At 31.0% G+C, this 17500-nt stretch overlaps 1 protein-coding gene across 2 annotated transcripts in view; it reads left to right on the forward strand.

Annotated features, from left to right (window-relative positions):
* Nucleotides 1-17500, forward strand: part of LOC133643089 (FYVE, RhoGEF and PH domain-containing protein 5-like) — a 79160-nt gene that overhangs the window by 42477 nt on the left and 19183 nt on the right. For both annotated transcript variants that reach the window (XM_062037496.1, XM_062037497.1), the window contains 6 exons: nucleotides 2761-2917; nucleotides 9756-9831; nucleotides 9898-9948; nucleotides 12469-12527; nucleotides 16482-16553; nucleotides 16739-16807. In XM_062037496.1, the coding sequence (XP_061893480.1) occupies nucleotides 2761-2917; nucleotides 9756-9831; nucleotides 9898-9948; nucleotides 12469-12527; nucleotides 16482-16553; nucleotides 16739-16807 (484 nt within the window). The remainder of the gene's footprint in view (nucleotides 1-2760; nucleotides 2918-9755; nucleotides 9832-9897; nucleotides 9949-12468; nucleotides 12528-16481; nucleotides 16554-16738; nucleotides 16808-17500) is intronic.

Below are 17500 nucleotides of genomic sequence, written 5' to 3' on the forward strand. Positions count from 1 at the left end.
CATAAAATAATGAGGCACAACACATAAAATAATGCAGCGTAACACATAAAATAATGCAGCGTAACACAAAAAATAATGAGGCATAACACATAAAATAATGCGATATGTAATAAAATAATGAGGCATAACTCATAAAATAATGTGGCATAACACATAAAATAATGCAGCATTACACATAGATTAATTAGGGATAACAAATAAAATAATGCAGCATAACACATAAAATAAAGCTGCATAACACATAAAATGTTGCGGCATAACAAATAAACTAATGCCGTGTAACACATAAAATAATGCGGAATAACATAAAAAATGAGGCACAACACATAAAATAATGCAGCATAACACATAAAATAATGCAACATAACACAAAAAATAATGAGGCATAACACATAAAATAATGCGATACGATATGTAATAAAATAATGAGGCATAACACATAAAATAATGCGATACGATATGTAATAAAATAATGAGGCATAACATAAAATAATGCCATATGTAATAAAATAATGAGGCATAACACATAAAATAATGCAGCCTAACACATAAAATGTTGCGGCATAACACATAAAATAATGCAGCATTACACACAGATTAATTAGGGATGACAAATAAAATAATGCAGCATAACACATAAAATGACATGTCATAACACATGAAACAATGCGGCACAACAAACAAAAAAAATTAGACATAACACATTAAATAATACAGCATAACACATAAAATGTTGCGGCATGACAAATAAAATAATGAGGCATAACACATAAAATAATGCAGCCTAACACATAAAATAATGCAGCCTAACACATAAAATGTTGCGGCGTAACTAATAAAATAATGCGGCATAACACATAAAATAATGCAGCATTACACATAGATTAATTAGGGATAACAAATAAAATAATGCAGCATAACACATACAATGACATGTCATAACACATGACACAATGCAGCACAACAAATAAAAAAATGAGGCATAACACATTAAATAATACAGCATAACACATAAAATGTTGCGGCATAACACATAAAATAATAAAGTATAACACATCAAATAATGCGGCATAACAAATAAAATAATGCAGCATAACAAATAAAATAATGCGGCATAACACATAAAATAATGCAGCATAACAAATAAAAAAATGTGGCATAACACATAAAATAATGCGGCATAACATATAAAATAATGCAGCATAACAAATAAAAAAATGTGGCATAACACATAAAATGATGCAGCATACCACATAAAATAATGCAGCATAACAAATAAAAAAATGTGTCATAACACATAAAATAATGCGGCATAACACATAAAATAATGTGGCATAACACATAAAATAATGCGATATGTAATAAAATAATGAGGCATAACACATAAAATAATGCAGCCTAACACATAAAATGTTGCGGCATAACACATAAAATAATGCAGCATTACACACAGATTAATTAGGGATAACAAATAAAATAATGCAGCATAACACATAAAATGACATGTCATAACACATGAAACAATGCAGGACAACAAATTAAAAAAAATGAGGCATAACACATAAAATGTTGCGGCATGACAAATAAAATAATGAGGCATAACACATAAAATGTTGGGGTATAACACATCAAATAATCAGGCATAACAAATAAAATAATGTGGCTTAACACAAAATAATGGGCATTACACAAAAAAATAATGCAGCATAGCACATAAAATGTTGCGGCATAACAAATAAAATCTTGCGGCATCACACATAAAATAATAAAGTATAACACATCAAATAACGCGGCATAACAAATAAAATAACGCGGCATAACAAATAAAATAATGCGGCATAACAAATAAAATAATGCGGCATAACAAATAAAATAATGCAGCATAACAAATAAAATAATGCAGCATTAAACATAAAATAATGCAGCATAACAAGTAAAATAATGTGGCATAACAAATAAAATAATGCAGCATAACAAATAAAATAATGTGGCATAACACATCAAATAATGCAGCATAACAAATAAAATAATGTGGCATAACACATCAAATAATGCAGCATAACACATCAAATAATGCAGCATAACAAATAAAATAATGTGGCATAACTCATAAAATAATGCGGCATAACACATCAAATAATGCAGCATAACAAATAAAATAATGTGGCATAACACATAAAACAATGCGGCATAACAAATAAAATAATGGGGCATAACAAATAAAATAATGTGGCATAACACATCAAATAATGCTGCATAACAAATAAAATAATGTGGCATAACTCATAAAATAATGCGGCATAACACATCAAATAATGCAGCATAACAAATAAAAAAATGTGGCATAACAAATAAAATAATGGGGCATAACAAATAAAATAATGCGGCATAACACATAAAATAATGTGGCATCACACATAAAATAATAAGGTATAATACATCAAATAATGCAGCATAACAAATAAAAAAATGTGGCATAACAAATAAAATAATGGGGCATAACAAATAAAATAATGCGGCATAACACATAAAATAATGTGGCATCACACATCAAATAATAAGGTATAATACATCAAATAATGCGGCATAACAAATAAAATAATGCAGAATAAAACAATGCGGCGTAACACATAAATTGATGCAGTGAGCCACATGAAATGATGTAGTGAGCCAGATTTGGCCCCTGGGCCTTGAGTTGGACACCTGTGTGGTACTGTACAGAATGTGACTTCTTGCACTGCACTTGCTGATCGACTTCAGGGAGGAGACCCAGAAGATAGCAGACATCTTCCTGAGCAGGAAGGCAGACATGCTGGTGTGGACCACCTACATGGGCCACTACGACAGGAGCATCCACCTGCTGGAGGACAGCTGCATGGCCTCACCTGCCTTGGCACACGTCCTTGGCCGGTTTGAGGTCAGTGACACACCTGCAACATGACTGCAATTTATTCATATTCACTTATTTATTGGACAGTACTAGTGATGTGCCATACCACTCATTTTATTTCCCAGGAACATTCAGGCTGGTATCGGCGATACCAATACTTTGTGCAAATATACCCAATGTGTCCGCTTAAATTTAAAAAGTTGTGTGTTTTCAAATAATAAGATTAAAAAAACAACAGTAATATTATGAAAAAAGGAGCAAAAAAATCAGAATGTAATGAGAAAAAGTTGAAATGTTCAAACTAATAATAATAATATATTTAGTCACCAATCACACAAAGTTTTGTCTTTAGACATACATTAAGTTTAGACACCCCTGAAGCTCTCAAAATAAAAATAATATACTTAAAATATAAACAAATTGTAGCTAGTTATTTGATAAAAAAATAAATAATACTATCTTTTGAAGTAATTAATTTGAAGAACTACTACAACATTAATAAACACAGTTAAATATATAACTGAATATTAATATTTTCATACAGGCAGAATTTTTGACACACTAAATTATGCAGTTACGCAATCATATTATTATTACCATTTTTATTCAATTCTACATGCAAATAAAACAACAATAAAAATTAAAAACAAAAAAAAGTACAAATAAATCAGTTTGTTATGAGAAAAAACTAAAATGTTCTAACAATGAATAATTATATATTTAATCACCAATAACACAAAGTTTTGCCTTTAAACATACATTATATTTGTTTAAAAAATAAAATTTAAATAAAAGAAGCTCTCAAAATCAAAATAAAATATACTTAAAATATAAACAAAGTTTAGCTAGTTAATAAAAAATATAATAATAATACTGTTTTATGAAGTAATGAACTTGAAAAAAAATACAACAACAATAATAAACACAGTTAAATATATAACTGAATATTAATATTTTCATACAGATAGAATTTTTGACACACTAAATTATGCAGTTACGCAATCATATTATTAGTATAATTTTTATTAAATTCTTACATGCAAATAAAACAACATTAAAAATGTAAAAAAAAAAAACTACAAATAAATTAGTTTGTAATGAGAAAAAACTCAAATGTTTTAACTAATAATGAATAATGATATATTTAGTCACCAATAACACAAAGTTTTGCCTTTAAACATACATTATATCTGTTTAAAAAAAATAAATAAAAAAATAAAAAAAAGCGCTCAAAATCAAAATAAAATATACTTAAAATATAAACAAAGTTTAGCTAGTTAATTAAAAAAAAAATACTGTCTTATGAAGTAATGAACTTGAAAAAAAATACAACAACAATAATAAACACAGTTAAATATGTAACTGAACATTAATATTTTCATACAGGCAGAATTTTTGACATACTAGGTTATGCAGTTACACAATTATAATATTGTTATTATTTATATTCAATTCTTACATGCAAATAAAGCAACAGTAAAAATGTAAGAAAAAAGTTTTTAAAAAATCGGTTTGTAATGAGAAAAACTTAAAATGTTTTAACTAAGAATGAATAACGACATATTTAGTCACCAATAACACACAGTTTTGTCTTTAAACATACTTAATATATAATATATATATATATTAATATCTTAATATTTTTCTAAATAAAAATAAAATATACTTAATATATAATCAAACTAGTTCATTAATAACAAATAAAAAAAAATACTGTCTTATAAAGTAACTAATTAGAAAAAATACAACAACAATAATAAACACTGTTAAATTTGTCTGAACATTAACATTTTCATTCAGGCAGAATGTTTGACACACTAAGTTATGCAGTTACACAATTATTATTATTATCATGTATATTCAACTCTTACATGCAAATAAAACAACAGTAAAAATGTAAGAAAAATGTCCAAAACAATCGGTTTGTAATGAAAAATAACTGTTGAAACTAATAATTAATAATGATATATTTAGTCACCAATAACACAACGTTTTGCCTTTAAACATACTTAGTATCTGTTTTTGGCTTCTTTTTTTTAATAAAAAAAAATGTAGACACCCCTGATCTAAACTAATAGAAGCTCTCAAAATAAAACAAAATATACTTAAAATATAATCAAAGAGTAACTACTTCATTAATAAAAAAAATTTAAAAAATACAACAACAATAATAAACACTGTTAAATTAGTCTGAACATTAATATTTTCATTCAGGCAGAATTTTTGACACACTAAGTTATGCAGTTACACAATCATATTATTATTATCATTTATATTCAATTCCCACATGCAAATAAAACAACAGTAAAAATGTAAGAAAAATGTCCCAAAAATTAGTTTGTAATGAGAAAAAACTAAAATGTTCTAACTAATAATTAATAATTATAATAATTAATAATAGTATACTTAGGCACCTACTGTATAATACACAGCTGAGACAATATCTGTTTTTAGCATTTTTTTTTTTAAATAAAAAAATATCAATATGGCATACTTTGACTTTTCAGTATGTGGCCCTTGGTGGAAAAATGATGGACACCCCTGAAAAGAAATATCGATATTTTGATTTGAGAATGGATATTAGAGCCAGAAAGCTCTGGTATCGATATTCCAGTATCGATCTGCACATCACTACTTTCTACACAATGGAGGTCGTGTGCACGTAGAAACCCGACTCCATGTACTGAATCCTGGCTAAATATAACCCCGCACTTGGCAACTGTTTATTCAGGGTCGCTTTTGTGCGTGCTAAATATTGAAGACAGGAAGTGAAAACATGTATGATATCAGCTGGGCTTCTTCCTGCTCCCTTTCAGACATGTTGACTTGCATGAGTGTTGGAAATAAAGCCAAACCAGCCAACATTTTTGTACTTTTCAGATGCCAAAATCAATGCAAGGAGGGTCAATTTATGCCAGGCTGCTTTCAAAACATTCTGTTTCCTGTGGAAGCTCAAAGGGCAGCCGTCAACTGTGCTGCTTCTTTTTCTGGCTGCCTTTCCAATGCACTTGACATTTTCAATGTGGACACGCTTTCCTGGGTTGGAAAGGTCTTTTTGCCAAGAGAAATGGCGTGTCACTCTCACGCCGACTGTACACGTAGCACCGACTTTTATTCATTTATGTCAGGTTCAAACACTGATGACATCTATTAAACAAGACAAGAAGCAAGGAATTAAACAGAGACAGAATTCAATTCAGCTCAATTGAGGAGAAACGCGTAGACACTGTACCCTTTTACAGTGTCGTCCCACGCTCTGACGAAAGATTGTACGCCTCCTCTTTTATTTGGACTTTCCCTGATTACATGGCAACAGCTGTTTCTAAGGGAGGGGGGTCATAAACAGCCATCGCCTTTGATTACAAAACAGTTCAAAGAAAAGGTGCCTGGAGCTTGCGTCAGGTCCTGCTTCCTCTCCGCTTTGTAGATCTCGGGTCAAGACAAAATCTTCCTGTGGATTACAACACATCAAAGAAACCGAACCCCTCCTGTCTCCTCCCATCGTACAAAGTGGAGTTTTACAAGCCTTTTGCTTGGTAGGATCAAAGACAGCTTTTGTCTGCTCGCCGGGAACTCATCGAAACACAACGTTTTGTGATAACTTAGATACAATTATTCTGACAATTTATTGTTGATCGGAACATTTCATACCGTGCATACAGGCAGAATTTTTGACATACTAGGTTATGCAGTTACACAATTATAATATTGTTATTATTCATATGAAATTCTTATATGTAAATAAAACAACAGTAAGAATAAAGTACTAAAAAAATCTCTGTTTGTAATGACAAAAAACTAAAATGTTCCAACTAATAATGAATAATGATATAGTGCCGAGGAGAAGCCAGAGCTCGAAATGGGAATGTGTGGATGAGACGAAAGCAGTGCGCCGCCATTGTCCAGTCGAGATGGGGAAGGAGGCTACAAGATGAAACTGCTTATTAATTTATTTCCGATCCAATACCCAGTAAAATTCAGGCTGATATTGGCGATACCGGTCCGATACTTTTGTGTAAATTTACCTAAGGTGTCTGCTAAAATTCAAACAGTTGTGTTTTCAAATAATAACACATCAATCTAAAAAATCGGCCTGTAATGAGTAAAAGCGAACATTTATCCACAAATAATTGATAATATTCTTAGTCACCTATTTAAAGACAGTATGTTTTTAAATATATATACTATCTGCTTTTAGCATATTTTATCTATATATATATATAGATATATAACAAAAACAAAACTACTTGACTTTTTAGTATGCAGCCATTAGTGCTAATAGTTTAGACACCCCTGTTCTAAAATGTTAGAAGCTCTCAAAATAATGTTTCCTGCTGTTTAAAGCTTTGAACCGGAAGTACAAGTGCCGTTCCGTCTTCTAGTCGTCCATAGCGTTTCTACACGTATAGATTCTTCATCCGTCAATGCAAACAACGTTTTTTTTTGTTTTGTTTTTTCACCAATTCCTCGGTAAATTCACTGAGACGCCACCGTGGAGTTATTGAGTCCGCTTAGCGGATTGGAGAGCTAGCTTTGTTTGGAAACAATTATGGTATATAAATAAACATTTACAAAACCAAAATAAATTTTAATAAAATAATTATAATAAAGAACCTCTCAAAATAAAAATAAAACCTACTTCAAAAATTAACAATGTTTAGTTAGTTAGTTAATTAAAAAAATAAAATAACTGTTCTCACTTATGAATTAACTAACAATAATAAACACTGTTACATGTGTAACTGGACATTAATATTTTTGTACAGGCAGAATTTTGGACACACTAGGTTATGCAGTTACACAATCATATTATTATTATTATTACCGTATTTTTCGGAGTATAAGTCGCTCCGGAGTATAAGTCGCACCGGCCGAAAATGCTCAATAAAGAAGGAAAAAAACATATATAAGTCGCACTGGAGTATGAGTCACATTTTTGGGGACATTTATTTGATAAAATCCAACACCAAGAATAGACATTTGAAAGGCAATTTAAAAAAAAAATAAAGAATAGTGAACAACAGGCTGAATAAGTGTACGTTATATGAGGCATAAATAACCAACTGGTATGTTAACGTAACATATTATGGTAAGAGTCATTCAAATAACTATAACATATAGAACATGCTATACGTTTACCAAACAATCTGTCACTCCTAATCGCTAAATCCCATGAAATCTTATACGTCTAGTCTCTTACGTGAATGAGATAAATAATATTATTTGATATTTTACGCTAATGTGTTAATCATTTCACACATAAGTCGCTCCTGAGTATAAGTCGCACCCCCGGCCAAACTATGAAAAAAACTGTGATTTATAGTCCGAAAAATACGGTACTTGACTTTTCAGTATTCAGCCATTAGTTCTAAAAGTTTTGACACCCCTTTTCTAAAATGTTAGAATCTCTCAAAATAGTGTTTCCTGCTGTTTAAAGCTTTGAACTGGAAGTACAAGTGCCGTTCCGTCTTCTAGTCGTCCATAGCGTTTCTACACGTATAGATTCTTCATCCGTCAATGCAAACAACGTTTTTTTTTGGTTTTTTTCCACAAATTCCTCTGTAAAATTTACCGAGACGCCACCGTGGAGTTATTGAGTCCGCTTAGCGGATTAGGGAGCTTGCTTTGTTTGGAAACAATTATGGTATGTAAATAAACATTTACAAAACCAAAATAAATATTAAAAAAAATAATAACAATAAAGAACCTCTCAAAATAAAAATAAAACCTACTTCAAATATTAACAACGTTTGGTTAGTTAATTAAAAAAATAAAATAACTGTTCTCACTTATGAATTAACTAACAATAATAAACACTGTTAAATGTGTAACTGGACATTAATATTTTTGTACAGGCAGAATTTTGGACACACTAGGTTATGCAGTTACACAATCATATTATTATTATTATTATTACCGTATTTTTCGGAGTATAAGTCGCTCCAGAGTATAAGTCGCACCGGCCGAAAATGCACAATAAAGAAGGAAAAAAACATATATAAGTCGCACTGGAGTATAAGTCGCATTTTTTGGGGACATTTATTTGATAAAACCCAACACCAAGAATAGACATTTGAAAGACAATTTAAAATACATAAAGAATAGTAAATGAAATGAAATAATATTTCACTACTTCCAGCTTGTAATCTGCAGTATATGATTTCCTTTTCGGGGCCATTTTTGTTCAGCCCTTCTCAGTTTTTATAAGTTACCGCCAATGTTGAAATGATACATTTTCATAGGTACGGAAGTAGCAGGTAGCATTTTTTTTATTTTTTTTTCCACAATGCACTTCTGCCATGTGTGTGTGACGATTGCTGATGTACGCCTAGTCTCTTACGTGAATGAGATAAATAACATTATTTGATATTTTACGCTAATGTGTTAATCATTTCACACATAAGTCGCTCCTGAGTATAAGTCGCACCCCCGGCCAAACTATGAAAAAAACTGTGATTTATAATCCGAAAAATACGGTAATATTATTGTATTTTTCAATGAGGGGTAAAAAAAATTGTGAAAATGTAAGCAAAAAAAGAAAATAAATCGGTATGTAATGACAAAAAGATTAAATGTTTTAACTAATAATTAATAATACTATACTTAGTCACCTATAGTACTGTTTATAGAATTTTAAAAAATAATAAAAAACATCAATATGGCCCCCGCATACTTTGACTTTGACTTTTCAGTATGCGACTCTCGGTGGAAAAAGTTTGGACACCCCTGACAATGCCTGCTGATACTGGAAGTTTTTTTTTAGATGTTTTCTGGCAAAGTCTCATCAGTATTTTGCACATTCCGACTCTTTTCTGTCCTCCACAGATAATTGTGTGATCCAAAGTGTGTGTTTTTGTCTCCACAGCAGCAGAGTCCATCTCTCAAGCAGCAGCTGCTGCGGGTGATCGTGCGTGTGGCTCAGTACCCCTTGATCCTTACAGGTGAACAAAAGCTTTCACTTTCACTTTCACTTCTTTGAATCAACTCCTCCTCACTCTTGCTTTCAGATTACTTGAACAACCTCAGCCCCGACTCGCAGGAATATGAGGACACTCAAGGTACAACAAACACCTGGAGCGGTTCCTTCTAGTCTTTCTTTATAGGGAACCTCTTCCATTTTGCACTGAGAGGTGGCCATTACAGAGCCGGTTTAAAAAAATAAATAAAATAAGAGAGCTGGTTTATATATATATATATATATATATATATATATATATATATATATATATATATATATATATATATATATCATCATCATCAGCCGTTGTCAGTCCACTGCTGGACGAAAGCCTCAGCATGTTTCTGCCATAGTGAACGATCTCTCTTGGCGTACTCTTCATGCTGGTTATTAGCCTACACCTTCCACGCTGGCTTGGTGCGGGTTGGAAGGGGTATTTTATATCAGAGATCCTTCTCCTAGACTAATTGCCTTACTGGGCTGTTGAACTTAGTCTGTCCTGTTGGTTGTCCGCACCCCAATTACCCAGGGACCCGCTCAGCTTTATGGCGCTGACCGCCTGCCAGTCACAAGAGAAGGTGCAAACGGTTCTTTGTGTGCATTTTATAGACGTTAGTTGGGACTCACTAACCCCACACACAACCTCCCATCTCATGCCTGGATGTAGTTTAACGTCATACCCAGGACGTATATATATATATATATATATATATATATATATATATATATATATATATATATATATATATATATATATATATAAGTGTTTCCCACACGTTCATTTATTTGTGGCGGCCCGCCACGAAAGAATTACGTCCGCCACAAATAAAATAAAATAAATTGTTTTTATTTTTTTTATTTTTTATTTTTTGTCCTGTCCAGCTTCTCAGGCAAATCATATAGTTGATGTAGATGCCCATATAGGCTGTTCAGATTTACTTTACAAAAGAGAAGTGTAGGATACTTCTCTTGTTGCCTTATTTGTATTTGACCACTACTGTTTTCTGTTTATTTGTTACTGACTGTGGCAGGACACCTCTGCCTCTGTTTCACTTTATGTTGCTGGTAAATAATATGGTTGTAGTAGTAGGCTACAATTAAATTATTTAGTATGCACTAATTAAAGGGGCAGAGTTTTAAGAGACATTTTAGCTTTTATATTTTATAAGATATATTTTTTGTAAGAACCACAATTAATAAATATATTTCAGTGAATAACTTAATGTTCAAATCTGTATATAAATATGTACATAAAGTGTTGTAATTATATTGTAAAATGGATGAATGGATGGACGTTTAAAACAAAACTGTTATTATTAATTAGTAAGTATACATTTTTTTAGCCTTTTTAGAGAAAATCCTATCATTGTAGTAAATTATGCAAATACTTGATGATGTCATGGTGACCACGCCCATAGCCACGCCCCCACCACCACAGGTATCTTGGCAGTTTATGGGAAACACTGATATATATATATATATATATATATATATATAAACCGGCTCTCTTATTTAAGAAAAATAAAAAAAATATATATATATACTATATATATTTCATACGGTGTTGATGTGGAAATGGTGGCTTGGGCATTTTGTGGGTGTGGCACCGAACGGAGATGTTCACATACGGAGTTTCAAACACTCTTCATTCTCTAGCGGGTGACTTTTCAAATGGTGCTTCATATTAGCAACATATTAGCAGTAATGCAACTTTTTGAAACAACGCTTTTGCCGCATAATTGACATATTACGGTTGTCTGTTCGACATCTTCCCGCTTGAAGCCAAACCACCGCCAGACGATCAGTCTTAAGCCTGGGCCCCTGGAGAGGCCGAGGAAAAAAAGAAACAAAAACCTCATGGCCATAGCACACATAAGCATGTGTGTAAGAGGGAAACATAAAATATCAAAGAACACAAAGGACATTAAAGGAGCAAAGATCAAAATTGTTAGACTATTACAATGAATGCAATCTTTCTGTGGGTAAGATTCCTTCATAAAACTCATGGCGGCTCGCGGGCCAAATTGAAGACGTAGCTTGGACACCCTTGCCCTAACTCATTAAGTGGAAAAGTTAGCAAAATTAGCTCAGCTTCTTCCCACTTCTTTTCGGACATGTTGTAATAAGAAAATGGAACTATGTGATATATTTTGAAATTGTACTGAAACCACTTCATTATGGGTCCTCAAAAGTGTAAAATGAAGTCAACTCTTGTTAATAGTCAAAATCAATAAAAAAAAAACATTATCATAATAAGAAAAGTGGGGAAAAAAACACTTGACATATTACGGTTGTCTGTTCGACATCCGACAGACAATGGGAATTAATTCTTCCTTCATTTGTTACCAGATTCGCACCTTCTCTCTCTCGTATTACCACTCGCACCGCACAGAGACAAACCCGCGATGTATCGAGTATATTCCATATATCGCCCAGTCCTAAATCAAAGCTCAGTTTTTCGGAACAAAAATCTACATTCTTTGCCAGAACAAAAGGCATAAAAAAAGATGCCTTTGTGGAATATTTGTGTTCTTAAGGACAAAACAATCCAAGTTGAACTTTAGCTTGAGTCCCAGGGGCTCCGACACGTTTTAATGTCGTCTCTCCTGTCTTCATTCAGCCGCTATCGTGATGGTGGCAGACATTGCGGAGCAGGCAAATGACACTTTACAACACGGGGTGAGTATCAAGTCAAGGGAAATTGCAAAATGAGTGCGGATGGTCGTACGTTTCCTTTCAAGTGTTAACACGTGTGTCCCTCACTAATGCATCGTGGTCCAACACAAGAGTCCAATGACAAAAAAAGGGTGCACCGGGTGGCATTTAAAGCCCACACCAGCGCTTGAATGCAGACGAGCGCTGATTGATTTCCTTCCGTGAGACACTTCATGCCTCACAAGATGTCCACAAAGCTGACTGACAAAAAAAAATACTAGCATAGCTAAAGTGCTGACGTTTAACTCTGACATCATGCCAGGTTAGCCTTTTTTGTTAAAGAAAAAAACAAAAGAATTACTACGGAGCCCCTAAAGGGACATGGGGGAAAAAAAACATTTATAAAAAAATTTTGTATTTTTTTTTTTTTTGAAGACACGTATCTCGTGCGCACCAGAACATTTTTCTAAAGTTATAAAAATAAAAAATAAAAACTATAATTTTATTTTTTTTCTAATAAAATGTTTCTCGTGCGCAAGAAAAAAAAATTATATCATTTTTTTTTTAAATAAGAAACTATCACGAGATACATGTCTAAAAAAAAAAATTAATTAATTAATTTTTTTAATTTTTAAAAATAATTTTACAAAAAGTTTCTCGTGTGCACGAGATACATGTCTAAAAAAAAAAAAGATTATTAAAACAAAAAATTTCCCCCATGTCCCTTTAGGGGCTCCGTAGATTACAATTACAGCTGTGTAAAGTTTTCTTACAAAATGGTGACTTTTGTCGAGTAAAATTACGACTCTTTTGCCAAAATGTTAACCTTTTCTTGTAAAATTGCAACTATTATTGAGTAAAATTCCAACTTTAATCATAATATTGCACAAATGTTCAGTTTTTTTTTTTTAATTAAGTGCTCCCCCTCTGGCCAACATATGTAATAACAAGTGTGTGTAAGAAATTGAAATGCGCCCCTTTTGCCCAAAATGTATTTAAAGAAATAAAATAAATATGTATTTAGAGACGTACTGTAATAACTTGAAGTAAATAATGAAGATTAAATAACGATTAAAAACAAAAAAAATTCAATTAAAAAAATTCACTAAAAGCAGTCTTTTTCTCACAATGTGCCGACTTTTTTCTTATAAAAATGGGAACAATTTCTCATAATTTTTCTGTTTCTGTAACATTGCAATATTTTCTCGTAAAATTATTACTTCTTTATGTAAAATTATTACTTTTTAATGCAAAATGGAGACATTTGTCATATAAAATTCAGACTTTTATCACAATGTTGCCAATTTTTTTGGTGTTCATGTAAAACAGTGAAATTTTTGGAGTAAAATTATGGCTTTTGTCATAATTTTGCAAAGTAAAATTCCGATTATTATAACATTGCCAACATTTCTTATAAAATGTTGACTTTTGTCGAGTAAAATTATGACTCTTTTGTCAAAATGTTAACTTTTTCTTGTAAAATTGTAACTGTTATTGAGTAAAATTCCAACTTTAATCATAATATTGCACAAATGTTCAGTTTTTTTAATTTTTATTTAAGTGTTCCCCCTCTGGCCAACATATGTAATAACAAGTGTGTGTAAGAAATTGAAATGCGCCACCTCTGGCCAAAATGTATTAAAAAAAATTTTAAAAATATGTATATAGAGACATACTGTAATAACAAAGTAAATAATGAAGATTAAATAACGATTAAAAACAAAAACATTTAAATTAAAAAAATTCACTAAAAGCAGTCTTTTTCTCACAATGTGCCGACTTTTTTCTTATAAAATTGGGAACAATTTCTCATAATCTTTCTGTTTCTGTAACATTGCAATATTTTCTCGTAAAATGATTACTTTTTTATGTAAAATTATTACTTTTTAATGCAAAATGGAGACATTTGTCATATAAAATTCAGACTTTTATCACAATGTTGCCAATTTTTTTGGTGGTGTTGTAAAATAGTGACATTTTTGGAGTAAAATTATGGCTTTTGTCATAATTTTGCAAAGTAAAATTCCGATTATTATAATATTGCCAACATTTCTTATAAAATGTTGACTTTAGTCGAGTAAAATTATGACTCTTTTGTCAAAATGTTAACTTTTTCTTGTAAAATTGTAACTGTTATTGAGTAAAATTCCAACTTTAATCATAATATTGCACAAATGTTCAGTTTTTTAAATTTTTATTTAAGTGCTCCCCCTCTGGCCAACATATGTAATAACAAGTGTGTGTAAGAAATTGAAATGCGCCACCTCTGGCCAAAATGTATTAAAAAAAATTTAAAAAATATGTATATAGAGACATACTGTAATAACAAAGTAAATAATGAAGATTAAATAACGATTAAAAACAAAAATATTTAAATTTAAAAAATTCACTAAAAGCAGTCTTTTTCTCACAATGTGCCGACTTTTTTCTTATAAAATTAGGAACAATTTCTCATAATCTTTCTGTTTCTGTAACATTGCAATATTTTCTCGTAAAATGATTACTTTTTTATGTAAAATTATTACTTTTTAATGCAAAATGGAGACATTTGTCATATAAAATTCAGACTTTTATCACAATGTTGCCAATTTTTTTGGTGGTGTTGTAAAATAGTGACATTTTTGGAGTAAAATTATGGCTTTTGTCATAATTTTGCAAAATAAAATTCCGATTATTATAATATTGCCAACATTTCTTATAAAATGTTGACTTTTGTCGAGTAAAATTACGACTCTTTTGTCAAAATGTTAACTTTTTCTTGTAAAATTGTAACTGTTATTGAGTAAAATTCCAACTTTAATCATAATATTGCACAAATGTTCAGTTTTTTTATTTTTTATTTAAGTGCTCCCCCTCTGGCCAACATCTGTAATAACAAGTGTGTGTAAGAAATTAAAATGCGCCCCCTTTGGCCAAAATGTATTAAAAAAATAAAATAAATATGTATATAGAGACATACTGTAATAACGAAGTAAATAATGAAGATTAAATAACGATTAAAAACAAAAAATTTAAAATTAAAAAAATTCACTAAGAGCAGTCTTTTTCTCACAATGTGCCGACTTTTTTCTTATAAAATTGGGAACAATTTCTCATATTCTTTCTGTTTCTGTAATATTGCAATATTTTCTCGTAAAATGATTACTTTTTTATGTAAAATGATTACTTTTTTATGTAAAATTATTACTTTTTTATGTAAAATTATTACTTTTTAATGCAAAATGGAGACATTTGTCATATAAAATTCTGACTTTTGTCACAATATTGCAAATTTTTTTGGTGTTCTTGTAAAATAGTGACATTCTTTGAGTAAAATTATGACTTTTGTCATAATTTTGCCAAGTAAAATTCCGATTATTATAATAATATTGCCAACATTTTAAAGTTTTCTTATAAAATGGTGACTTTTGTCGAGTAAAATTACGACTCTTTTGCCAAAATGTTAACCTTTTCTTGTAAAATTGTGACTGTTATTGAGTAAAATTCTAACTTTAATCATAATATTGCACAAATGTTCAGGTTTTTTTTAAAATTTAAGTGCTCCCCCTCTGGCCAACATATGTAATAAGTGTGTGTAAGAAATTGAAATGCGCCCCCTTTGGCCAAATTTTTTTTGCTAAAAAAGCTATTTTTTTAGTGCAGCTAAGATGTGTAGCGAAGCCTTTTTTTGTTGTTGTCCTATATATGGTAAATGGGTTATACTTGTATAGCGCTTTTCTACCTTCAAGGTACTCAAAGCGCTTTGACACTATTTCCACATTCACCCATGGGGTCGGGGTCGGGGGGGGTCGCTGGAGCCTATCTCAGCTGCATTCGGGCGGAAGGCGGGGTCAAAATCAATAAAACAACATTATCATAATAAGAAAAGTGGGAAAAAAAAAAACTCGCACCAGATTTGGGGGAAAATTTTGGGGTTGGGTCATTGATTTATTTTGTCCTTTTATCATATTATTCTTAAAGTTTTCTCTTTTGTGTTAGGAGAACTTGCTGCGTCTGGTCAACATCGAGTACAGTGTGCACGGCCAGCGAGACCTGCTGCAGCCTGGACGGGTATGACTCCAGTAATATTCATAACAATGCATTGTTCTACTCTAGACATCTTTAGGGCTTTTTGTGTGTATGTTATTATTGTACGTTGTTACACAATTTGTGTCTTTGTGAATTCAATGTAGGTGTTGTCAATGTTTGTCATAATCATGTTGGAATAACTTTTTGTGTTTTTGTGTTTGTGTCAGCTTTTTGTGAAGGAGGGCACCTTGATGAAGGTCAGCAGGAGGAGCCCACAGCCTCGTCATCTCTTTTTGGTATGTTTACTATATTGGTTTATATCATGTGTATATATATATATATATATATATATATATATATATATATATATATATATATATATATATATATATATATATATATATATATATATATATATATATATATATATATATATATATATATATATATTAGGGGTGTGGGGAAAAATCGATTCAAATTCGAATCGCGATTCTCACGTTGTGCGATTCAGAATCGATTCTCATTTTAAAAATCGTTTTAAAAAATTTTTTTTTTTTTTTTTTTTTTTTTTAATTAATCAATCCAAAAAAACAATACACACCAATACCATAACAATGCAATCCAATTCCAAAACCAAACCCGACTTAGCAACACTCAGAACTGCAATAAACAGAGCAATTGAGAGGAGACACAAACACCACACTGAACAAACCAAAAGTAGTGAAACAAAAATGAATATTATCAACAACAGTATCAATATTAGTTACAATTTCAACATAGCACTGATTAAAAATTGACATTATCATTAGACATTTATAAAAAATTAAAAAAAAGAACAATAGTGTCACAGTGGCTTACACTTGCATCGCATCTCATAAGCTTGACAACACACTGTGTCCAATATTTTCACAAAGATAAAATAAGTCATATTTTTGGTTCATTTAATAGTTAAAAGAAATTTACATTATTGCAATCAGTTGATAAAACAT

Source organism: Entelurus aequoreus, linkage group LG26 (genome assembly GCF_033978785.1).
Source record: "Entelurus aequoreus isolate RoL-2023_Sb linkage group LG26, RoL_Eaeq_v1.1, whole genome shotgun sequence".
Taxonomy (NCBI): domain Eukaryota; kingdom Metazoa; phylum Chordata; class Actinopteri; order Syngnathiformes; family Syngnathidae; genus Entelurus; species Entelurus aequoreus.